Source organism: Carlito syrichta, unplaced genomic scaffold, assembly GCF_000164805.1.
Source record: "Carlito syrichta isolate Samal-C Ts95f unplaced genomic scaffold, Tarsius_syrichta-2.0.1 Scaffold153578, whole genome shotgun sequence".
Taxonomy (NCBI): Eukaryota; Metazoa; Chordata; class Mammalia; order Primates; family Tarsiidae; genus Carlito; species Carlito syrichta.
The window spans coordinates 153,940-180,641 of NW_007097674.1; the positions used below are offsets into that span (position 1 = coordinate 153,940).

The 26,702-nt window shown below is 40.3% G+C and overlaps 1 protein-coding gene across 1 annotated transcript in view; it reads left to right on the top strand.

The window, feature by feature from the left end:
- LOC103252075 (microtubule-actin cross-linking factor 1) overlaps positions 1-26,702 on the top strand; it is a 237,477-nt gene that overhangs the window by 93,966 nt on the left and 116,809 nt on the right. The window contains exons 36-43 of the mRNA XM_021708921.1: positions 14,222-14,371; positions 15,271-15,504; positions 16,728-16,952; positions 19,484-20,002; positions 21,072-21,248; positions 21,491-21,614; positions 23,063-23,271; positions 23,940-24,257. Of these exons, the coding sequence (XP_021564596.1) occupies positions 14,222-14,371; positions 15,271-15,504; positions 16,728-16,952; positions 19,484-20,002; positions 21,072-21,248; positions 21,491-21,614; positions 23,063-23,271; positions 23,940-24,257 (1,956 nt within the window). The remainder of the gene's footprint in view (positions 1-14,221; positions 14,372-15,270; positions 15,505-16,727; positions 16,953-19,483; positions 20,003-21,071; positions 21,249-21,490; positions 21,615-23,062; positions 23,272-23,939; positions 24,258-26,702) is intronic.

Consider the following 26,702-nt stretch of genomic DNA (forward strand, 5'->3'; position numbering starts at 1 on the left):
CAATAACTTAAAAGTGATGTGTATACCTGATGTGATGCCCCACATGCAATTAGCAGACTCCGCAGAATGGAGCAATCGAGCTGGAGCAGCATCTCTACCACGTAACCAGGGCCAGCCTGAGGGCATAGCAAGCCACAGTGAGAAACTGTTGTTTCAGCTGATGACTCACAGCTATATTAACGTGCAGAATGGACAGAGGCTGCTTCTATTAGATAAAGAGCTGATGGAGACCCTAGCATCCAGAGATGAATGTCAAACAGGTCCTTCAGAAGTGTTTGGAATTGGGCATGAAAGGCTAGAAACTCCTGAGGAACTGCAAGAATCAGCTGATGTGAAAATCAAAGGAACTTTTAGTGCTGGGCCGACTATGAGGCCTCACGAGTTCCAGTTTTCTTCTCAGAACAAAGAATATTCTAATCAGGAAGACTGCACTAAAGCAAAAGGCAAAAAGACCATTGTAGATACAAAAGGTTCTTCTGTAGAGAGCTCTGAAAAGAATCTGTTTGTAGGAGAACAAAAAGAGATAAACCCAAATGTTGACACTTTGAAGGTAGTAAATAAAGTCAAATCAGAGTTACAGGCTCAACTGGTAGATACCAAAAAGGAAGACCAAACAAAAATGTCTACCAGAGAAAATGTCAGCAGAGGAGTTCTCGTGACCATAGCTCCTAAAGAAGCAGGTGTGTCCCTGGTGGCTGAAACACCAAAGACAGAATGTCATCCCCTCAGAAATACTTCCTTTACAGGTCAGAAAGAACAAGTAAACACTCTTGAGATTCAATATATTCCCACTGAAACTGGAAATCCTCTTATAAAACACCAGGGCAAAAAGACAGAAATTCAGGTAGAGAAAGCTCTAGGTATAAAATCAGAACTAACGTCTGAAAGTGACATGAATATTCATTCTCTGGACAAAAAGGTGTTAAATAAAGTGTTTTTGGCTAGGACTGACCATAAACAAAGTCAAGAAGTACTAAATATTACCGATAGTAGTATGATGTTAGAAAAGACTGAGGGAGCTAATGGTAGTAAGACTTCCTTGTCCTGCAATCATCCTTCAGAATTGCTTGAAGAAGCTACCTTAAATGTATTATCTGCTCAGTTGTTGGATGGAGGTATCTTTCATGAACAGACAGGTCAAAAGCTCTTACTAAATGAAGCAATAGCTCAAGGTGTTGTGCCAAGCCACACTGCTGTGAAGCTTATGGAAAAGCTGAACATGTTTCAGGGCTTCTTTGACTCTCAGACCTGTGAGTCTTTGACAACTGAAGAAGTCATTGATGAAGGTCTAATGGATGAGAAACTACTACATAATGTCCTGATGGCAGACAAAGCCATAAGTGGTGTCTTAGACCCCCGCACCCACATGGTATGCTCTGTAACAGATGCAGTTGCAGTTGGACTTCTTGACAAGGAGACAGCTACCAGAATTTTAGAGGGGCAGGTGGTGACTGGTGGAATTGTTCACCTGAAACGAGGCAAAAAAGTTTCAGTAACTTTGGCCTCAAATCTTGGCTTGGTGAATGGTGCTGACCAAACAGAGCTTATTAATCTAGAGAAAGCTTGCAAAGGAAGAGATACTGAAAAATCAGTTAGGGAGAGATTAGTTAGCTTACAAATGGAAACAACAGGACTTACAGACCCTGACAGCAAAGCTCCTTTAACAGTTGTGCAGTCCATTGACAGAGATCTTTTGGAGAGAAAGGAGGCCATTCATTTGTTGACCAAACAGGTGGTAGATGGAGGTATCATTCACCATATGTCTGGGATGAGACTTTCTGTTGATAATGCCTTTAAACATGGCTTGATTGATGAAGATTTAGCCAAGCAACTCAAAAAAGTGGAGAACTTAAACGTGCATCAGTTTTTTCACCCTGAAACACAGGAAATGATTTCTCTCCCTGAAGCCATAAAATTAGATATTATTACCCCAGACTTGAAAAGACAAATCCAAGAAATTCAGGCCTTTACTGAAAACTTTGTGGATCTCATTTGTGGCCAGAGACTGACTTTGGCAGAAGCTAAAAAAGAAGGACTCCTAAGTAATAAAGCCACATTGTCTTCAGGAATGATGCATGGGATTGTAGATCCTGAGAATTGCAGAATTGTCCCCTATTCAGAATTAGTGAAGAAATGTAAGATTGATATTGAATCTGGGCAGAGATATCTAGAAGTAATTCCCTTCTCAGACATTAAAGATGGAATGAGCAACAGAGTGCTTACATTGTCTCAAGCAATTCAGCTTGGAAAAGTAGACTTTGCTTCTACACTGAAAGTTCTGGAAGCCCAGGCAAATACTGGTGGAATCATAGATACTGCTACAGGAAAAAGACTGACATTGGCCTCAGCTTTGGAACAGAAATTGGTAGATGAAAACATGGCCAGAATTATTGCATCTCATCAGGTGTTAAATGGAGGAATTGTTGACATATTTGATGATCAGAGAGTGACTTTAAAGGAAGCTATTGAGAAAAGATTTATCAGCCCTGAACTGGCAACTATGGTCCAAGTAGATACCTTAGAGTTCAGTGATCACAACTCTCAGGCTGAAAAGCAAGGTAAAATTGAAGTATGTGAGTTACAGAATGAATTTCTAAGAAAGGAAATGTTAAGTGATGGTAATCAGACTGCTGAAATGTGTTATGATAAAGGAGAAAGTGAGAGATTATTTCAAACTGAAAGTGAGTCTGTACAAGAAAAGGTTAAAGTGAGAGTTTCTGATGGGGAACAGGCAAAAAAGAAAAAGGAAATTTCATTAAAATTGGGGTGCAAGGATCAAGAGAAGCTGAGAGTTTCTTCAGCTGCTGAAGAATCTGTCAGTATCATAATTCCTTATCATCTTAAAGGTAAATCCTTGGGTCAGGTGTCAGTGACACACCCTCATTCTGAAGTTTGTGATTTTAAACTCAAAGAGGTGGCTAGATATAACATGTCAAAAACTACAAATGGAGAGCAGGAAAAAGTAGTGACACAAACAGAAATTCTCTCTCATATGAAGCAGTCTGTCTCACTTCTAGATCCTGAAGAAATAAGAGAAAATCAAGGGGAAATGACTGTAGAAGTACAAGAATCAAACTGTGAAATGTCATGCAAATTACAAAGTGAGCAGATTGTACAGCAACCAGTGAGTACCAAGGTGAAAAGTGAGAGAGAGAAAAGGGAGATGATTGTAGAAGAAAGTGTTAAAACATGCAGATCAGTGGTTCTTTTTGAAGAAAAGTTGAATCAGGAAACTGCCATTAGAGATGAGCATGACTCCAATATAAAGAGTCAACCTATGGAAATAACCTTGAGTGAAAAAGAGAACGAAGCTGATAGAGAGATGAGGTTTTCTGTTATTTGTAAAATTAAGGACTCTTCTTCCCAAACAATACCCAAAGGAATTTCTATGAAACATCAAGATGCTTTGACATTCTTCAGCTCTAAACAGGTCAGTGAAGGGCAAGTAAAAAATTTAAACCTCTGGTTGACTTTAAAATCAGAAGACAGTTTATCTCAAGCAGTTGCTTGTGGAGCCCAGAGTGAACCATTCCCTCCTATGACCCCAAGACTTGAAGAATTATACTACCAGGAATCAGTTAGAAAAGCCCAACTGACAGACACATCCCAAATTTCCAAAACAGATAAGTCTTTGCAAGCAACTACCAGACAGGAGACCGACTATTATCAAGATTCCTCATCTAATGAACGTAAAGAAAAGTCATATCAACAAGTCCCTTTTGACTCAACAAAAACTCTTAAATTGGAAGAAATTATAGTTTCTGGAGCAGATCCTAAAGAAGTCAGGTTTCTAGAATTCTCAGACAGAAAAGACCATCATCAAGACAGCAAAAGTGATCATGAACTTTGCAGAATTCTGAAATCTAAAATAGTAGTTCAGGAAATAACTGGAGAAGAATCTCTAGAAATGGCAAACCGTGTAGTAACAGATCCAGAAGCAGGACCCATTAAGGACATAGTGACTCAGAGAGGTCCCAAAATCTTGGGATCCCTTCTTCCAGAGAAATTATTCAAAGATGTGTCACAAAAAGAAAGTATAGGGCAACAAGATGCTGTAATTAGTCCCAGTATTCTGGAAACCAGTGAGGAAAAGACAATGTCCTTAACCTTGTGCCCTCCGATGAAGACAGATGAAACGATAGCACAGGAAAAGCTAAGTCCTGACAGTGAACAAATTCACTTCATGACTGCACCTGGGGGAAAAGGAAATGAAGGTGTAGACCTGGAGCCCCTCAGAGCAACTCAAGTAAGTTTCCCAGTGGGGTATATTTACATTTTCTTTATTTTCTTTTTTTTTTTTTTTTTAGATATAACTAGTTTAATGCTAAAACTCTTAGCTGGATACATATGTATAATTGTATGCATATATACATTTTAGGACACTAGACGATTCACTAAGATATAACTTAGTTTATCATCTTCTGTTTGCTATATAATTGTTGGAAAATTGAACTGAGTTTAAAATCTCAACTGAATGTCTTTCTGGAATTTGCAAGCATTTTAAATTAGAATCTAACACTGGAGCTAATGTGAAAAATAGGATGATGCTACCTGAAATCAGAGTAGTTTTTAGAAATTTTACAAAAAATTTTTGTAGAAATGCTTATAGACTGATAATTATGAGCTTCAGCTCTCTGAAGAAATTAGTAAAACCACCTTTATCTATCAATTTGAAATGACTCAGAAAAAACCATGTATTTTATCCCACCCAGTGTATAGTAAAAATTGCTTCCTTTATTTGTCTAGCAAGAAACTCTGCCTGCTTTAAAGCCGACTTAAAGGAGAATGTCAGAACTGAGTGGGTTTTCTTTCTGTCTCCACAGAATGTATTTAATCGGCAACTCTGTTTAGAACATGATGAAAAGCTAGTATCCTATCTGTCTCTCTTACGGGATATTGAAATGAGAACCAAACAGATTCAACCTTTGGAATTAAACCTGGCAGAACTACGGGATTTGCTGTGTCAGGCCAAGGTAGGTTTCAAGAGACTTCCACCAGGTATACCAGCTTCAAGATACTTACCTCCATCTTCCTTGAATATTTCAAGACTTAACAGGACCTGCTTGGCACTTTATTTCAGGCTAAACAATCTCAGATTCTTGTCAGATAATTGTGGGATGGGCTGAGTTTGAATAGACTGAACAAGATTTATAATTGATAGACTTGAACAGACTTTGGACAGACTTAGCTATGAATCTAATTACTACCATTTATTATCTGTGTGATCTTAGATTCAATGAGGTAAGTTCCAAGGCAGAGGGATTGATTTAGGAAACTGTTATAGTGAGTCAAGCAAGATATGTTGAGGGCTTAAAATAGTAGATTAGATATATAAAATAATCTCCCTTCCCAAAACTATACTAAGCAAAAGTATTTTTTAAAAATGCACAAGCTGAGCCAGATGTGGTGGTTCACACCTATAATCAGCAGTTTGGGAGGTTGAGACAAGAGGTTTTCTTAAGCCCAGGAGTTTGAAAAAAGCTTGGGCAACATAGTGATACCTTTTTTCTACCAAAAAGAAAAAAAGTAGCCAGGTGTAGTGGCATGCACCTGTAGTTCTAGCTACTCAGGAGGCTGAGATGGGAGGTTCACTTGAGTCCAGGAAACTGAGTTAAGTTGGCATTGCTCCATTGCATTTCAGCCTGGGTGATAGAGTAAGATCCTGTCTCTAAATCAATCAATGAAAAAGAAAACAAGAGGGGAGAAAACAACAATAAAACTTCAGAAGTTAGAAAGTAGAGGAATGAGGAGATAACTACTTTAGTAGGCTAGAGAAAGCCAGATCCTAAACTTGCAGTGGAGGAAGCTAAGGAACAATATAATTTACCCTGCAGAACTTCCCAAAGCATCAAAAATGGGTAGCAGCAGAAAGCAGAGATGAAAATGGATATGCTAGCAGGGTTGTAATTGGTTTAAAGTTTGTTTAAGAAGCAATTAGACCTTTAGATTTCCAGCTTACTTTATATAGCCTGGCAACTGCTCATGTCCTGCCCTAACAGAAGACTGAAGATTAAGAAAAGCAATAGAGTAGCTCTAGACTAGGGAGTGTAGCCACAGTTGAAGGTGAAGATTCCATACTGAAGTCAGTAAAATTAACTGGAAATTACATACACACTAAATCATACTGAGTACATACTGAATCTTGAGCTTTATCCTTCCTCTCCCCATGGTTTGACCAGCCCAAGGAGAAGGACCTGATAGTACTGATGTGATGGTTTCTCAGCTATATGACCTAACTCCATCGCCTTCATGAAGTCTACAGCCAGGAGGCCTGCCTCTGAATATAGAGTTTGTAGTCAGCTTTTTAGGGCATTACTCTCAAACATGAGCATCCAGAAAGTTTCTAATACAAAAGACAGACTAAAACAAAGAAGAGAAAAAGGAATGTGGAAGAGATAGAGATTATTCAGGAAGCAAAACATGTTCAAAATCACCACCATTTAAAGGACAAAAAATAGATTTTGCATACCTAGAGATCTCTGAAGAACACCCAGAAACTCTGGTTTCACAGTAGCCAAAGGAGAGACTCAAAGGAGGTGTAGTCAGCAGTATTAACTACTGCAGAGAGTAAATGAGAGATTAGAAAATGAAGACAATGAATGTAGATCATTCTTTCCAGAGGCTTCATAGTGTAGACAAGGAAAGAGGTAGGGTGCTAGCTAGAGGAGAGAGATTGAAAGGAATGTTTTGAGTAGGGTTTTTGGCTGAGGAGAAAGAACCAATATAAAAGGAGAATTTGACATTAGAAGAGAGAGGAAGATAGAACTGATAGAACCAGTCTCCTCAGCATATTGCTAAATGGACAGAAACTGGAAACATTTCCCCTGAAAACTGGAACAAGACAAGGCTGCCCACTCTCACCTCTCTTGTTCAATATTACGTTGGAATTCCTAGCTAGAGCAATTAGACAAGAGAAAGAAATCAGGAGTATCCAAATAGGAAAAGAGGACATTATCTCTCTTTACTGATTGTATGTTATGATCCTATACCTCGAATACCCAAGAGAATCTGTCAAAAACCTACTTTCACTGATAAAGGACTTTGGCAAAGTCTTGGGATACAAAATAAATGTGCAAAAGACAGTTGCATTCTTATATACTAGCAAGCAGCTGGAGAACCAAATAAAAAGAACAGTCCCATTCACGATAGCCACAAAAAAAAGTGAAACACCTTGGCATCTGCCTAACCAGAGAAGTGAAAGACCTTTACAATGAAAACTACAAAATACTTCTCAGAGAAATCCAAGATGACACAAACAAATGGAAAAATATTCCATGCTCATGGGAGGAAGAATCAACATTGTTAATATGTTCATCCTACCAAAGGCAATCTACAGATTCAATGTAATACCCATTAAATTACCAACATCATTCTTCTCAGACCTGGAAATGACAATACAGAAATTCATATGGAAACATAAATGACCATAAATAACTAAAACAATCCTCAGCAAAAGAAACAAAGTGGGAGGTATCTCACTTCCAGACTTTAAACTTTACTATAAGACTACAATAATCAAAACAGCCTGGTATTGGTACCAGAATAGGCATATGGAACAATGGAACAGGAAAGAGATTCTGGAAGCAAAACCTCAATTTCTCAACCAACTCATCATTGACAAAGCCTCCACCATACAACCACTGGGGAGAGGAGAACCTATTCAGTAAATGGTGCTGGGAAAACTGGCTGACCACATGCAGAAGATTGAAACAATCCCCTACCTATCACCATACACAAAAATCAACTCTAAATGGATCAAAGACCTAAACATAAAACCTCAAACTATACGAACCTTAGAAAATGCAGGAGATACCCTTATGGAAATTGAAACTGGCAGTCAATTCCTGATCAAAACCCCAAGTGCCCATACCATAAGAGATAAGGTAGACAAGTGGGACCTCATCAAACTGAAAAGCTTCTTCTGCAAAGCCAAAGAAACCATCAAGAGAATGGGGAGACAACCCCAGAACAGGAAAAAATATTTGCCAACTGTATAGCTGACAAAGGCCTAACATCTAGGATCTACAAGGAATTCAAACATGCTGAAAGGGGGGAAAAAGCCCCATTAAAAAGTGGGCAAAAGACATGAATAGAGACTTCTCAAAAGAAGATATATGCGCAGCCAACAGACACATGAAAAAGTGCTCAGCTTCACTAATCATCAGAGAAATGCAGATCAAAACCACATTGAGATACTACCTAACTCCAGTAAGAATGGCTATCATTAATAAAACAAAAACAACAGATGCTGGCGAGGATGCAGAGAAAAAGGAACATTTCCACACTGCTGGTAGAAATGCATACTAGTGCAACCTCTTTGGAAAACAGTGTGGCAAAACTAAAACAATTAGATATTGACCTTCCATATGACCCAGCAATCCCCCTATGGGAATATACCCAAAGGAACTTAAATCATTCTACAAAAAAGATACCTGCACGTGCATGTTTATTGCAGTACTATTCACAATAACAAAAACATGGAACCAACTGTGCTGCCCATTGAAACTGGTCTGGATTTTTTTTTAAAAGTGCAACATATACACAATGGAATATTATGCAGCCATAAAAAAGGACAAACATACAGACTTTGCAGCAACTTGGATGGATTTAGAGTCTATCATACTCAGTGATCTGTCACAGAAACAAAGAACAGAGTACCACATGCTCTCACTCATAAATGGACCCTGAATATTTACAATAATACTGTAAGAAAGGGATTGCAGTAGCGGGATACTGCTGGAGTGGGGGGGAGGGGACATAACATCAATAAGGGTATGTGATCTCAAACCAGGCAAAGTGGGGACCAAAGGGAGACCCCAAACTTTACCTATATGATAGCCACTTGTACTAATCCTGACTTGTACTCCACATTAAAAAAAAAAAAGAACCAGTCTCCTGAGAACATAAAAAGACAGCCTCAAGAAGGTGGAATAATGTCTTCTTTCATTGAAATTGGAGGTTAAGAATTGTCACAGGATTGGAGTGACAATGACAGAGATTGTAGAAGTTTACCAGCTCTCTCAGTATCCAAAGTATGTTTTTGTGTAGGGAAGCTGAAGGGGGAGTGAGGAAGATGCCCCCAAAGAAATACCAAGCTCTTTCACAGTTTATTTCTGACTTTTCTGTCGAGGTCAGAATATTATAGTCTAGCTGAGTAGAAAGGCTGGTTTGGGATATTTTTATGTTCTTTGGGTCCCCCACCCTTTAGAATTTGGAGTGGAAGAGTCATCCTTTGGATTGGTTTTATTTGTAGCACATAAATTCTGCATAACTGCTTCCTGGGGAACCGCATAATAATGACACTCTTGGAGAGGGGCAAGTTGTAGTAGAGGGAGCATTGTGCTGAGTCAGAATACCTGAATCCAAGTCCTAACGGTATTGTATACTAGCCGGGTGACCTTGGACTAAAAACTGTTCAAGTGATGAGGCATCTCTTCTGTAAATCCAGTATAGTAATGTCTCCCTGCCGACCTCATGAATTGGTGATTGTGAGAACCTGTAAAATAATCAATACACATAAAAATATTTTCTGAGCCCTAAAATGTTTATAGACATGGGGTGAGAGAGAAACATGTTCACAGCTGATTCCCAGATGGCAAGATCTCTAGTCTTGATTTTGGAAGTAACTCCTCTTTATTCCTTCAGGTATTAGACAGGGAGCTAAAGGACCTGTCCACCTTGGTCAGTCAGGAATTGGAATGTGTGAATCAGATTATTATCAGCCAACCTCAAGAAGTCCCTGCTCAACTGTTGAAGGCTTTAGAGAAAGATGCCAAGAATCTTCAAAAGTCTCTCAGCTCTGTGAGTGACACCTGGAGTTCCAGGCTACTCCACTTACAGAATGCCGTGGAAGTTAAAAAGGTAGCATCTTGTTTTTATTCATAAAGGCTCACAAAATCTGGGCAGGTTTGGAAACTTTTATAATATGGTTTGCCATTTACTTCTTAGAGTAAAGCATTAAATCAGCACATACAGCTAGAAGGCAAACTTCAAGATTGGAGATCCTGGGTTGTCAATACCAATCTTATTCTGAACAGCAAGGAATATCACAGTGAAACAGATGCTGACAGCCTGAAACACTGTCTTCAACAGTATGAGGTAAACTCTCCACCCATTTTCAAGCATGCTTTATTTGTCCTTTGAGTTGTATCATTTTCCTGCTAGGCAAATTGGTATCTGTACTTAGCTTTCTTAGAAAGTCTGATTTTCCATTTCATAAACAAAGTCAGCTATGTTTAGTTTTTTAAATTACCATACCCCTGAAGTTTCAATAATTATGATCATTTCTCCTTTCAGCTATTCTCTGAGAGTCTACAGAATGACCTATTATTATCAATTTCATCTACTCTTTATAACTGAGTATCTAGGATCCATTCCTCCTTTCTGTTTTGCCTGAGATATGACACAAACACACCAATTTCATGAGAATTTTTAATAGCAATCTAGAGCATGGATTGGCAAACTTCTTTTGTAAAGGGTCAGATAAATATTTTATACTTTGTGGGCCATATTCAAATGACCCATTTCTGTTGTAGTCACTCAGCATGAATGCAGCCATAGATGGTTTCATAAACAAATAGTTGAGGACTCGTTAGAACAGAACTAGAAATTTCCCCTCCTTCTGTGCTATCTTCTCCCTTTACCCTAATCTTAAGAGATGCAGACATAAAAGTGTATTCATGGTCAATCTTACGTACAACCTCATCCTTCTTTATCATGCAAGAGTTGACCTACCTCCTGATTTCATATCCTTTATCCAGATATATTATATTGGTGGAGAGAGTAGCAGATCTTATTTTTGTTTGCTAAGGTTCTATAAAGAAGCAAGCATGAAAAAAATTCCTGTGACATACTATGAGATATAAAGACACAGAACATCTCATGTATTGTTGCCCTTCCCTGGTTATAACATAAGAATTCTCTTGTGGCATGAGAACAACGATCTAAGCCTTGTTTTTCCAGTGATACTTTCCTAAATCTGTATCTTCACAGAGGAATAAATATCCAAGAAACCTTCCATGCTTGCTTTGCAGGATTGACTAAATTGACTACTAACAGTAGATCAATTGAAAGTAGGTCAGGTGATAGAGATACAGATATATAGATAACCTAACTTTATTACATTCAGTGTGGCATAACTGATGATCACTAAATGTTTGTGGGAAAGTTACAGACTTTTAATTGCCTGAAAACAGATGATTTTAGTGTTTAAAGAGCATTAGTTACTCTAAAAATCAAATTTTAGTAAATCACAAATTAATTGTATATTTTCTAAGTACTGGTCTACTAGTAACTCATTACTGGGCAAATACAAATGGGTATTTGAACCTAAGAAACTACAGTTAGGTGTATTTCAGACCAGAAATTCATGTTATACTTTCTAGGACTTTAAAAAAATTAACTGATATTTTGTATTAGCAATTGTATACTTATGTTAGCATAAATAATTGAAAGCTTACTGCTTTTGGAAATCAAGGTCCAGTAAAGGAAACTTAATAGTAATTTACGAGGAGTTTGGAGAGACCAAAATTGAGAGAGATTTCCTGTGCTAGTTTGGTCCTAGAATCATCAATACCAGTTATAAAAATAGGGTAATTTACATTAGCTTGAAATGTTGTCTTCTGTTAAATGTGAACCAAAATTGTCTTTTAAATGTATGTTTAATTTTACTGACTAGGCAAATTAAATTTTTGGCACATTTAAATTAGCCTCTCTGATTCTGTTTGTTTTTTTTCTTAGATAAAGAAATGGACATTTTTTTTTTCTTTCCCTACTTTTTTAGGATTTAAAACAGCTCATGGCTGAAAAGAAATCTCATCTGGATGCTCTTGCTTTTGATATTCAATTCTTTATTTCTGAGCATGCCCAGGACTTGTCTCCTCAGCAGAATCAACAGATGCTGAGGCTTCTAAATGAAGTGCAAAGGTCCTTCCAAGACCTTTTGGAACGGTCTGCTGCTCAAACAGATGCCTTGCAGGGCCATCTTCAACAACTGGAGCAAGAAGCCTTGTTCAAGGTCAGACTGAACCAGCTGCCGGGCCCAGTTTCTTTTGGGATGTCCTATGTCATTGGGTTTTCTGGCCAGGCTCCATGTATTGTGATTCCAGGAGCCTGGGTTTACCAGTTTTGAAATGTTACGTCTTTTAAACCAATATGGTTCTGGTCCAGGAGGCAACTGTTCTGGCTATTTTTCTCGCCGTGTTTTTGGTTTTGTGTGTGTGTGAGAGAGAGAAAATATATGTGTTTATGTGGGTATGCATGTACAGATGTTTTCTTTTCGTGAGACTCTTAGTGTCTCATTGTCTCTGACTTTAAAATGAAAATCATGTACCTAGCCTTTCTTCCCTCTTGCTCTCCCTCGGCATTCTTTTGAGGACTACTAAGAACATCTAGATATTCTGAGCTCTTGAGAAGAATGGTTTTGTTTTATTCTGAGACTTTTCATATGACTTACAATAAGGTTCCTTGGCAGTCTTCAAATAGCTGACAAGGAATTTTTTATCGGAATCATATTAATTTGGGAGCACTTTAAAAATTATTATTGTACCTTTCTTCATACTGTAGTGCCCAGTACTTATTCAATCATGGAAAACAGTGTTTAGAAGCAGGGGTGATGCATTTAAAAAAAAAATTGAACCATTCTGCCATCTTCCATCACAACCCTCTTTCAAAACTCAACATAATTGCTCTTATAGTAATGTCATAACCTTAGAATACCTAGAATGATGTTTAAGCTATTTGTGCTTGAATAATAAGCTGGCATACAGCAAGATTATATAAAATCATCATTATTACCAGCAAATTTGTTTCAGGGGTTCCTTTATTAAATACTGTGCCAAATATAATTGAGCTTTTGAGGAAAGCTCAATTTAAGGAAATTTGGTTAGTTAGTGCCATACGTCCCCTTTTACTATCTTGTTTCAACTCTTGAAATTGAGATAAAATACTAATGAAACACTTTATATTATCTTCCAAACCTGAACATTTGTCACTTAAGAGCTTATATAGCATGGTGTAACCTGTGAGTAATTAATTAAGTGCATTGGCCTGAGCCACCCTACAGCCTAGCCTGGATTCAGGGTAGGCCCCTGTGCTGTAGCAGGTGACAAAACTGCATGTGAACATTTCCCCTAAGCATGTAATTAATCCCACAATGTTTATTAACCTTGTTATCATTAAAAATGCTCTGCTTCTCTCTATATTTGCCCTGAATGTGTGTGTACGTCTCTGTGTTAACTTGTTTGCTTTGCTTTTTTCAGATTCAGTCTGCACCCATCCTAACCCATGAAGATCCTGTTTTACAGCTGAAGAGCTCTTAGGAGTTCTCTTCCAGAGCCCTTCTATTTGTCCTAAAGCGGGGGAGAGAGGGCCAGTTTAAGCACCTGTTTGTAAGTGCAGGTGACTAAAACACCATCAGAAGGTAGAAACTGGTAGAAAATGGTTTAGAAGGATTGTCAGGAGAACACATCATGCTCAATTGCTCAGTCAAGTGCTTCAGTGTTATGCAGCTGGGATGAATTCTAGAGAAAGGATTAGGCACAGAAACATATTCTTTCTCTCCCCTTGGGCCTGGCTTTTCCTTTGATAACAGTGTAGACATATAAAGGACTGAGCCAGTTGCTATTCTTGGGCAGTTTCCTCAAAATAGCTAAATCAAGCCTCTCATGCCTGGCATATAATCATTCTACTTAATGACTCAATGCATTTGTAAGACACCTGATGTATAAAGTCAGCTCAATTATTAAGAAACTCAATTAGCTTATGAATTATTTAAGTCTTTGAATTTTCTTTCTACTCCAGTTCTACTTTTCCATAGTTTGATTTAATATGTAGCAAATCCTCTGATTCTAGGATTGACCAGAATCACTAATTTATTATCATCACCATTATCATGTATGGATTTCAAGCATCTGGGCTTTCTGGTCTCCCTTTCCAAAAATAATAGCAGTCTGACAAATGAACTCCAAAATCAAGACATGAACTAGGAGTATTCTCTTTGAAAATTACCTTGATTTTCATTTAGTCCACAGACTCGGATCAACAGAAGTCCAGTTAAGGGGAGCTTTTTGATTGTGATTTCTGTGCCATTTCCTGTCCTAGTCTCCCACCAACTTTTCCATACTTGAGATATAACCTTCCTGTTTTACATTTCAGGGAATTATCTTGTATTTGTAAAATGAGAGTTAGTAATTGTATCTTGACCTCTTTGCATTTTAATTAGACCCTACAGAAACAACAAAATACCTGTCATGAGAAACTAGAAGATCTTTGCAGTTGGGTAGGACAGGCCGAAAGAGCACTGGCGGGCCACCAGTGCAGAACCACTCAGCAGGATCTCTCTGCTATGCAGAAGAACCAAAGTGACTTGAAGGTCAGTGTGAATTAATTCATTTTTTTAATTGCTTCAACAGATATTTATAAAAGCTTGCAATGTGCCAAGTACAGTGCTTAGTGCTAGCAGTAGTGCCACTGTATAAGTGCCACTGTAAAAGGATTTACAGGACAACATTCTCCCCTCATGAAGCATACAGTATAGTGGGGCAGATAGATGTTACACAGGTTATTACAAAATGGACATATTATTAACTTACATCTATAAAGGAAAAGTTATATGACAACTTATACTAGAGACCCAATCTAGTCTAGTATGTCAGAAAAGATTACCTTGAAGAAGTGTCACTTAAGCTGAGAAAAGAAAGATTTGTATGGTTTAACGCATGAAAGTTTGGGAGGAAAGCAGAAAAGAGACAGAGGATTATGCAGCAGTCTTGAGATGGGAATGAGAATGGGAGTACAACATATTCAAGAACTGAAAGAAAAGCTAGTTCAACTGGACTACCAAGACAAGAGGAAAATTAGTGGAAGATGAGATTGGAGAACTGGTGGAACATATATCATGCTGAGCCTTGAAGGCCACATTATGGATTAGGAGTGATAGCCAAGAGAGTATAAAGGACCAATAGACCTCAACTCTACTAGAATCATGTTGTCAACCCTTTATAGAAAGAATGATCTCTTTGAGAATAACTCATGGCAAAATGAAAATCTCTGTTAGCATGTTTATGGACAATCTTCTTTTTCGTCTTCACTAAATATTAACATAGAAAATTAAATATTTTAAAATTGCTGTGTATTGATTAAAACCGTAAATAAATTGTAGTCAGGGACTATATACAGATATGTCATCCTAACCTTTCCATCTCTGTACTGTTAGGGGACTTAGAAGTATTAAAGTTGAAAGCTCTGCCATTCCTATTTTCATATATTAAGGATTTACAGGACGACATTCAGAATCATGCCACCTCATTTGCCACTGTTGTCAAAGGCATTGAAGGGTTCCTGGAAGAGAATCAAACCAAGCTGAGCCCTCATGAGTTGATTGCTCTTCAGGAAAAACTTTGTCAGGCCAAGGAACAATATGAGACTCTCCAGGAACGGACACGGGTGGTCCAGAAGGAGCTGGAGGAAGCAATAACCTCAGCCTTACAGCAAGAGACTGAAAAGGTAACCAGAGTACTATGATAATTCACATTTTTCAATAAAAGAAAATTTTAGTACCAACACAAATGGAAGAAAGTGAGGAGAAACTGTCTTATATAAGGAGAGCATAGAATCACCAAAAAAACCTATTTCAGAAGCTAGTTTATGAGTATTTATCTATTTCTGTATTGAGTCAGGGTCTTACTCTGTCGCCCAGGCTGGAAGTGGCACAATCATGGCTCATTGCAGCCTCAACCTTTGGGACCAAGTAATCCGTCCTCCTCAGCCTCCCAAGTAGCTGGGACTATAAGTGAGAGGATCACTTGAGCCCAGGAGTTTGAGTCTGCGGTGAGATAATCATGCCACTGTACTCCAGCCTAGATGACAAAGAAGGACTCCATCTCATATTTATGTATATATCTGTTAACTGGCATAACATTTGATTAATTAAAATACTTGTATAGAATTTGAGAGGCAAGTTTAAGAACTAAATGTTCTGTTTGGTTGAGAAAAGGATGAGAGAAATTTGCCTTTCTTTTAGGGAAAAGCAGTCAGATAATTGAATGTGACTGCTATTTCTTTTTTTCTTTTTTTTTTTTTTTGAGTTGGAGTCTCACTCAGTTGCCCAGACTGGAGTGCAGTAGCTGCTCCCGGCCACCTCAGCCTCGACCTGCTGGGCTCCAGCAATCCTTCCGACTCAGCCTTCCAGTAGCTAGAACTACAGGCGCGTGCTACCACGCCCAGCTAATTTTTTGATTTACTATAGAGATGAGGTCTCACCTGCCCAGGTGGGTCTCGAACCCGCGGGCTCGGGCAATCCACTCACCTCAGCCTCCTAAAGCTCTGGGATTACAGGCTGAGCCCGGCATGACTGCTATTTCTTACCCTACCAGGCCAGTGCAACACTTTGGTGTACCTAGAAAGCATTCTGTGAAACTTTCCCAGAGTGGCACAACCAAAAAAATCTCTTAATAAAGTTTATTTAAATCCTAGGATTTGCTTATTTGCGCTTTTTTTTTTTTCTTTTTTGCAGTAAGCTATAGAAGAAATCCAGAGATTGTTTTAAATATGATTTTTTCAACAGATTTTAAAACAATATTAACTATTTTATATGTGCAAAGACTGTTTATATTCAGTCTCAGAGCTTCTCGTTTTTTTAATCATACAATTTTCCCCCTTTACTTAATCTGTAGTTTCATAGTTGAATGTGTAAAGCCTTCTCACCAGACTACCTATATGATTTTCAGAGTAAAGCAGCAAAGGAGCTGGCAGAGAACAGAAGTAAGATTGATGCTCTCTTGGATTGGGTGACTTCAGTGGGATCATCTGGCGGACAGCTACTGACCAGGCTTCCAAGAATGGAGCAGCTGTCAGGAGTTAGCCTGGAGAAAGAAGCCTTGGATAACACTGATAGTCACATGGGGGTGAACCACACACCAGAAAGTTTGGACAGACAATGTGAGAAGATGAAGGTGAGGGTGTTTGCTTGTCTTCACTATGCTGGAGATGTCTCTCCTGCCCTGAGCAAGTAACAACAATTTCCTTGCCCCTAAGTCCAGTAAGCAATCTCAGGTCATATCTTCTTTGATGTCTCAGCAGCTTTGACACTGTTGGCTACTCCTCTTTAAATACTTTCTCCCTTGGTTTTTATATCACTACTCTGTCCTAATCATCCTTCTTACTTTCCTCTGGCCAGCTTTTGGAATACTGATATGCTTCCAGGTGTATCCTATAGACCCTCTCTCATCTTTCAGAATATTCTTTCATTGGGTAGTTTTATCTATTCACAACTTCAGTAGCCATTTGTACTAATAAATTCCATGCATGCATTTATCTCCAGCCCTGATGCCTATCCTGAACTTCAGACCAGTATGTAAATCCCTTTACCTATTTACAACTTGGAACCACAAGCACCTCTCAGCCTGAAAGTGGAACTCCTATTCCTATGATACTCCTCTCACAATTAAACATGTTCTCCTTCCTATATGCTTACTTAATTGTGTGAACTGGACTCTTTCCCATGTCTAATCAGTGAAAGTCCATGCTTCTTATATCTCTTTCAGAATCGTCCATACTTCTTCATCTCCATTGAGATATTATTATAGTTTAGACCACTATCAACTTTCACTTTTATTATTATGTAACTTCTACTGGCCTCCTTATCTCTTGGTTTTTACCTTCCAGTTCATTCTCCATTCTACTAAGTATTCTTTCTTAAGCTGTATCCTTGCTTAAGCTTTGTAATGGTTCCCTGTTGCTCTCAAGGTTAAATCTAAACTCTTCAACCTTGTTTACCATCCCCTTAGTCCCCATTGGGGTTTGTTCCTACTTATTTGGCCTTATCTCTTACCTTCCTTTACATTTACGTCTGTGGCATGTACAGGCACATTATGTTGAATGATTGAAAGATTATATACTCAGGGCACTTAACAAAACATATGGATTATATATTTTAGTAGCAGCACCTTTGAAGCAAGAATATTGACTTAGGTAGAATACTTCTGTTCAGTGGCTTGTGTAGACAGACCATTGTCATATTTTGTATTAATAACATTTCTGCCTCTGCATGACACTTCTGCACTGGGAAGGTCCATTGCAGTGTACTCTGAAAGCCCTGGTAGTCTTACAACAGCACAGAGCAAAGATGGTTCTGCTGTCATGGGTGCCACCTAACACCTTTTGCTGGCAGCCGTGAGCCTGACCAAGTTGCACCTTCAACCCACGTACTTGCAGGTAGATGGTTGGAGGATAAAAATGGGTGGTATGTACAAAGTTGCAGTGCTGCCCCCTCCTGTCTATTTGAGCAGGATATATTTGTCATTCCACCTGTCTTGAAATGACGTGGGAAGCTGAGGTTGTCAGGTTGTTGTTGATACAGGCTGAAACTGGACAATATTCTGAAGAAACGTAGGCTATAGTCCTTCTCTATGTAGTTGCATAAACAGTATAGATAGTCAGGAACACTGATTAAACTCTCACAGTCTTCTGTTAGACTCAGGAAGATTGTGTTATGTTTCGAAACAGAAACTCACAACTCTCCTCAAAGTACTCATACTCCATTGGAATAGAAAAAATGTCTACATATATGCACATAGACAAAGTACACACAAAAAGTACAAATTGCTTACTATCCAGAAATATGGTTTGCTCTCTATGTAGTGGTTTAATTTTTTCAAGTTCTTTCCCAGTAGGTAAAGACACATGAGGGACATATTTCATAGCTGAGTATTTGCAATTTTTATATTGTCATAATATGACTTATTCAGCTGCTCTCACCTTTCATTAGTGTAGATAATTATTAGTTGGCCATTTATATAGTTTAGTGAAGAGTCAGGTTCTAATCACAGTTCTCTTCCTTAACAATGACCTTAGTTAAGACATATAACATCTTTGTGGTATTCTCTTATCTTTAAAATGGGTATTAAGCCGGCTGGGTGGCTCAGCCTGTAATCCCACGTCTTTGAGAGGCTGAGGTGAGTGGATTGCCTGAGCCTGCAGATTCGAGACCTGCCTGGGCAGGCGAGACCTCATCTCTACAATAAAATCAAAAAGTTAGCCGGGCGTGGCAGCGCATGGCTGTAATTCTGGCTACTTGGAAGGCTGAGGCGGAAGGATCGCTGGAGCCCAGCAAGTTGAGGCTATGGTGGCCGGGAGCGGCCACTGCACTCCAGTCTGGGCGACAGAGTGAGACTCCATCTCAAAAAATAAATAAATAAAATGGGTATTATATTGTCTACTTATATTGTAGATTATGCCACAAACTAAATGAAATAATATATGTAAAATCTCTTTGAGAACTATAAAGTCCTATATGTGTTGGTTCAGTGGGGATTGGTATATGGCTTAATGCTTAGAGTGTGAGGGATACTGGCGGCTTCTGAGCAGCTGGAAAAGTGGCCAGTTGAGTAGAGGTAGAGACCTCTTTCTCCTTCTAGCTGTACTCACAACTAGATTGTTTTGGATTCCTTACTGACTATTCTTTGTTTTGGGTATTCTTTACCAGGCTCGTCACCAGGAATTGCTGTCCCAGCAGCAAAATTTCATTCTAGCCACTCAGTCAGCTCAGGCCTTCCTGGACTGGCATGGCCATAACCTTACACTTGAGGAACGACAGATGCTGCAAGAGAAGCTAGGTGAACTAAAGGAGCAATATGCCACTTCCCTGGCCCAGTCAGAGGCAGAACTGAAGCGGGTGCAGACACTTCAGGATGAGTTGCAGAAGTTTCTGCAAGATCATAGAGAGTTTGAAAGCTGGCTGGAACGGTCTGAGAAAGAGCTGGAAAACATGCATAAGGGAGGCAGTAGCCCCGAGGCCCTTTCCTCCCTGCTAAAGCGGCAGGGAAGCTTCTCAGAAGATGTCATTTCCCACAAAGGAGACTTGAGATTTGTGACTATCTCAGGACAGAAAGTATTGGACACAGAAAAAAATTTTAAGGAAGACAAAGAGCCATCAGCAACTGGAAATTTAGTGAAGGACAAGCTGAAAGATGCAACAGAAAGATATACTACTCTCCATTCAAAGGTAAGGGGACAATTCCTGGCAGCCTCAGGTAAAATGCTCATAGTAGCTCTCATATAATGTGGATGGTTTCTGGGGCTCAGAATAAGAACCTCAGGACACAGTGGGTGAGCTGATTTGCATATTGACCACAGGCAAAAGGTCCTCACAAACTACACAAAAAATGTAAACTACATAGGCCCATGGACTAATGCCTGATCCTAGCAGTGGCAGTCCTGTGTCTTGCACTGGTGTAGGTGGAGGTGTTCATTTTCCCGTATCCTGACGCACAGACTTTGGCTCCCAAAGACATAGCACAGGAAACTTAAACCAATTGCACAGTCTTTATTCCTGGACAGAGCATCTAGGATAAATTCCTATCTTCTTCCCTATCCAAAGAATTCCCTCTTCCTTCTCTTAAAGTTTAGAGTCTAGTCAGTTCTTGCTGGGTGCAGTGGCTCACGCCTATAATCCCAGCACTTTGAGGCCGAGGTGAGAGGATTGCCTGAGACCAGCCTGGGCAACTTGGCGAGACCTCATCTCTACAATAAGTAAAAACGTTAGCCGGGCATGGGGGCGTGTACCTGTAGTTCCAGGTACTTGGAAGGCTGAGGCAGAAGGATTGCCTGAGCCCAGCAGGTCAAGGCTGCAGTGGCTGTGAATGTGCCAGTGCACTCCAGCCTGGGTGACAGAGTGAGACTCCGACTCAAAAAAAAAGAATCTATTCAGTTCTTAACTTGTCTTTTGCTTTCTACCAATGCCTCTAATTCCCAAAAAGAAACTCTTTTTGTACTTCTCAGTCCCTACCTTTGCCTGCAACCTGTTGTATATTTCTTTGTTGGCTTGTTATACAATTCATTAAATCTTTCTGGGTATATAATAAGGTTGAGATGACTAGTATGGAGCAATCTATGAGGACCCCACTTGTAGGTGATTGCTACCCATTGATCCTTGGATCCTGGCACTACCCTTATATGAAGTTACAGTGAGTTCTCGTAACAAAGCCAGGCCTCTTTCATTGGGCCTTGCCCAGGAAACTGCTGATTTGGCTTAACCTTGCTTAGATCTGCTTTCCTTTCTTTTTCTGGCACAGTGCACACGATTGGGCTCTCACCTAAACATGCTGCTAGGCCAGTATCAGCAATTCCAAAGCAGCGCTGACAGCCTGCAGGCCTGGATGCAGACTTGTGAGGCCAATGTGGAGAAGCTCCTTTCAGACACTGTTGCCTCTGACCCTGGGGTCCTGCAGCAGCAGCTTGCAACAACAAAGGTAAGTCAGGACGCAAGCCATGTTGGGGTGCATGGCTTAGAGTACCCCCAAAGAAAAGCAAATACTTGCATAGATTAAAGGCATTGGTTGGCATGCCTTGAGTGAGATTTAATTCCTAAACACTTAATTCTCATATCTATGGCCATGGGTAAACTGAAAATTATTCTTTAAAGTTCTAGGTTCTTAGAATCAGCTTTGATTACTCAGATGGTTTTCTTTTGTCCCTTTTCATGGACAAGTAGCAGTTACAGGAAGAATTGGCTGAGCACCAAGTACCTGTAGAAAAGCTCCAAAAAGTAGCTCGTGACCTCATGGAAATTGAAGGGGAGCCAGCCCTAGACCACAAGCATGTTCAGGAAACTACAGGTATGAAGCAGCAACAGCAATAGCACTCCCTTAATTCCTACTATGTATGTCTGTTCCTCCAATATATTATTTTGTATTGTACAAGTTATCTCTGGTGCTAGGATAGGAGCTGAGAGTATAAACATGAATAGATGTAGATTCTCATCAAAGCGCTCACCTTCTAATGATCTTTATTCTGGCATCATTGAAGGAACTTTACAGTCTGGCTTCAGTCTCTTCCCCAGACTACTCCTTCCACCAAAGGAACTTCTTTCCTTTCCCAACTAAACCAATCATTTCTGTATCATATTATAGTACCCCTGATGTTTTTCCTATTTCTTAGCTGTTAATTTTTGCTGAGTACTCACTTACCATGCATGATGAAATATTGCTTATGCTTCAAGATGTAGCTGAAAGTACATAATTGTGACTATAGTTATTCATAGTATATTAGAGCCAGGTATCCTGGCTCATGCTTATAGTCCCAGCTACTTGGTACGACAAGGTAGAAGGATCATTTGAGCCCAGGAATTCAAGACCAGCCTGAGCAACATAGTGAGACCCTGTCTCTAAAAACAATAAGAGAAATTAGCTGGGCATAGTGGTGCATGACTATAGTCACAGCAATTTGGGAGGCTGAGGTAGGAGTTTTCCTTGAACCCAAGAGTTTGGGGCTGCAGTGAGCTATGATTGTACCACTGCACTCCAGCCTGGGCAACAGAGTGAAGCCTGTCTCTTAAAAAAAGAGAGAGAAAGGGGCAGGCTTGGTGGCTCAACCTGTAATCCCAGCACTTTGGGAGACCAAGGCTAGTGGATTGCCTGAGCCCACAGGTTCAAGACCCACCTGTGCAACTTGGCAACACCTTGACTCTACAATAGATCAAAAATTGTCCGGGCGTGATAGCGCATGCCTATAGTTCTGGCTGCTTGGAAGGCTGAGGCAGAAGGATCGCTGGAGCCCAGCAGGTCAAGGCTGCAGTGGCCAGGAGCGTGCCACTGCACTCCAGTCTGGGTGACAAAGTGAGATTCCAACTCAAAAAAAAAAAGAAGAGAAAAAATTGTAAAAAAAAAGAAAGAAAAGATTTATTGTATACTTGAAAACTTCTAAGAGATTTTAAGTGCTTTCACCACAAAAAAGTGGTGAGGTAATGCATGTTAAGTAGTCATTCCATAATGTATACGTATGTCAATTCATCATATTGTACAACATAAATACATACACTTAAGTCTGTGGACTGCAGAGACTTTTTCTTAATTATCTTTAGTCTTCAGCATATAGCACAATTTCTGGCTCCTTTTAGATGGTAAATAACTAATACTTGTTGAATTTGGCTCTAATACTAATGCATTCAGACTTATTCCTTCTGTATTGGTCTTGATGTCAGCTATTACAATTAATATGTAATTCTTTAAAAAGCACAATACCAAAATAGTGTCTACTCTTTCTTCTCATGGCCTTGATTTTACAGATTCCATTCTCAGCCACTTCCAAAGCCTCTCTTGTAGCCTGACTGAGCGCTCTGCTCTGCTGCAGAAGGCAATCGCACAATCTCAGAGTGTTCAGGAAAGCTTGGAGAGCCTGTTGCAGTCCATCAGGGAAGTTGAACAAAACCTAGAAGGGGAGCAGGTAGCATCACTGTCATCAGGAGTCATCCAAGAAGCCCTGGCCACGAATATGGTAAGACCTGTGTCCCATGAGCTAGCATAGAGGTTGTTTGCCATTTACCATCATTGCATAACATTGAAAAAGTAAAGCTGGGCTCGGTGGCTCAGCCTGTAATCCCGTGCTTTGGGAGGCTGAGGCGAGTGAATTGCCTGAGCCCGCGGGTTCGAGACCTACCTGGGCAACTTGGCGAGACCTCATCTCTACAGTAATCAAAAAATTAGCCAGGCGTGGTAGCGCGCACCTGTAGTTCCAGCTACTTGGAAGGCTGAGGCGGAAGGATCACCGGAAGGCGGGTCGAGGCTGCGGTGGCCGGGAGTGGCCACTGCACTCCAGTCTGGGTGACAGAGTGAGACTCCAACTCAAAAAAAAAAAAGAAAGAAAAAGTAATAGGAGAGAAATTCACTTTTGTGAATCTCCTGATAAGAATTAGAGCTGATAATTAATCCATATAAAGGTATTTCTACTCAGTTTCCAAACCACCACTGCACTGAAGGAAAAATGGTGATAGCAAAGTCATGTGGAGGAAGGGGTGGAAAACAGGGAGCGAGACATGATATTCTGAAAGCTCAGCTGCAGTCCTTCAGCCCCCTTTGAGGAGATGAGTATGTAGTTATTAGCTTGTGACTCAGATATCCTGGAATAAGTGAGCCAGAAGCTGACAGACATGTTCTTAATGACAGAAATTGAAGCAGGACATTGCTCGGCAAAAGAGCAGCTTGGAGGCCACCCGTGAAATGGTGACCCGATTCATGGCGACAGCAGACAGTACCACAGCTGCTGTGCTGCAGGGCAAATTGGCAGAGGTAAGCCAACGCTTCGAACAGCTCTGTCGACAGCATCAAGAAAAGGAGAGCTCCCTAAAGAAGATTCTGCCCCAGGCAGAGATGTTTGAACATCTTTCTGATAAACTGCAGCAGTTCATGGAATGCAAAAGTCGGATGCTGGCCTCTGGAAATCAGCCAGATCAAGATATTGCACATTTCTTCCAACAGATCCAGGTGAGGCTATATCTGCCATGTTAGTAGAATAAAGGGGGAAGAAGGGCAAGAAGGGAACCAACATTTACTGAGCACATACTATATCAGTGTGCTGGAAACTTTGTCTGCATTATCTTAAAGAATTATCATAGCTATCCTGTAAAAAAGATACTGTTTGTCCGCTTTTTTAAAAACACAGTCCAGATTTATTTTTCACACATACTGTATGTTCAGCCTAGATCAGCAGGGGTACTCAGATAATCATAGTCACTTAGGGATGCAGGTTGATGGAGACTTCATCCTGACATAAGTTTTCCTGATTACTCCTGTGTTGGGAAGAGGGCATTTCATTAGTCACAGCAAGTTTCACAAAACCACATCCAGCTTTTAAAGGGGTGAGGAAATGTTATCTTACTATGGTACCTAGAGGGTGGAGAGCTAGAGATACCTGGTAAAAAGTAATAACAGCTGTCACAGATGTATACTCAGGAGTAGAAATAAATATATTTGCATATATTTAACTTGGCTTAAGTAGTGGCCACTTGGAGCTCTAGGATGGCTGTGTCAGGCCACGTTCCCACTGTAGTACCACAGCATTCCCTGTATTTCTGCATCACTGCCTTGTGGGATCGCACTGTGTTGATTTATTTTCTTTGCTAACTTTTTGCTTTTTGTTTTTAGTAATTGTAAACTTACAGAAGAGTAGAAGGAGTGGTCCAATAAACATAAGCATATTCTTCACCCAGGATCCACCAATTGCTAATTGTTTTCTCTCTTTATTAAAATATGAAAGAAAGAGAGTATCAGTGTGAGCTTCTACATTCATTATCACCACTATTTTTTTTTTTGATACTTAAAAGTTTTCCCAAATTTGGTCAATGGGAGTCCCTTCAAAACTGTCTGCTATGTCTTTTTGACATATACCCATCAGCATAAGAGTATTTTCATACTTTCTGGCACAGTGAGGTATTTCTTTGTTCCATATGTTAAATCAGGTATTTCTCCATAGTGCCCCACTTTTAGTGGGGAATGGTGTTTAGAAACCAAAATATGGGTACTAGATGAGCTACTGAGGTTTCATTGTTTCTAGGTCCTTTTGCTGGGTAATTGCAGGAGACACACATACATGTTTTTATGCCACAAGATCATACTGATAATCTAATTTCAACTCAATACCACAAGATTCTTCCTTCATTCCATAAGTGTGTGTATATATGTGTGTGTGTGTGTGTGTGTGTGTGTGTCTGTGTGTGTGTGTGTGTGTATATATTTCTTTTTTTTTTTGAGTTGGAGTCTCACTCTGTCACCCAGACTGGAGTGCAGTTGCCGCTCCGGCCACCGCAGCCTCAACCTGCTGGGCTCCAGCGATCCTTCCGCCTCAACCTTCCAAGTAGCTGGAATTACAGGCATGCGCTACCACACCCAGCTGATTTTTTTTTTATTGTAGAGATGAGGTCTCACTGCCCAGGTGGGTCTTGAACCCGCAGGCTCAGGCAATCCACTCACCTCAGCCTCCCAAAGGCGCGGGATTACAGGCTGAGCCACCGAACCCGGCTTTTTTTTTTTAAATTAAAAACTCACTAGAAGTTTTGAAAGATTAAAAAAATTCACAAAAAGATGGAACATGGGAGATGTCCCCCCACTGTGACTAAGTTCCTCCCATATGGAGCTGCATGAGTGTGGCGGTGGGACATCCCCTCCCAGTGGGCCTCGGATGGCCCGGCTGTGGCATTCCCACGCCGCCTGCCCTCCGCTCTGGTGACCCCTTTCCAGCTCTTCATGTCATCTTGAGAAGGTCGGGGGCTCTGTGGACACGTTTAGTGATTAAAACACCTCAGACTGATGCCCACTGGTCCCCACCCCTCCCCTTAGGCCAGGCCTGTGTTGGGCTGGAGCCCAACCCCTCTCTTCTCAGAGAACATCTCTGCCAGAAAAAGTCCATGGCCAAACTTGCTCAGGTACAGAGTGACCAGAAAGGAGACACCTCACCTAGTGATGGGTAATCCTGATGGGGCTGGCCTAGCCTGGTACCGAGCAGCTGTGGGGTTCCCACCGTCCAGACCAGGGACCCGATGGTCATGGGCTGCGCTGCCGCAGAGTGCTACTCAGATATGACTGACAAATGACTGGCACAGAAAAGCTCACGCTATCCCAGTCTATCCCGCATCCCACTCAGGCTTAACTCCTGACATCACGTGCTGGGAAAAACACATATGTACACACACATGCACTCACATGTATAATGCAGCATGCTGGGAAAATGTGGAGGGCCCAAGTTACCCAGGATGCATATGTTGAGGTGTATGTGGACAGCCGCGGTATTGTGGTGGTGTGCTTTCGGCACTGCTCTGAGTGTTTAGGTCGTTTCTTTTTTTTTTAATGTTTTTTTTTTTTAATTTGAGTTGGAGTCTTACTCTGTTGCCCAGACTGGAGTGCAGTGGCTGCTCCTGGCCACCCCCGCCTCGA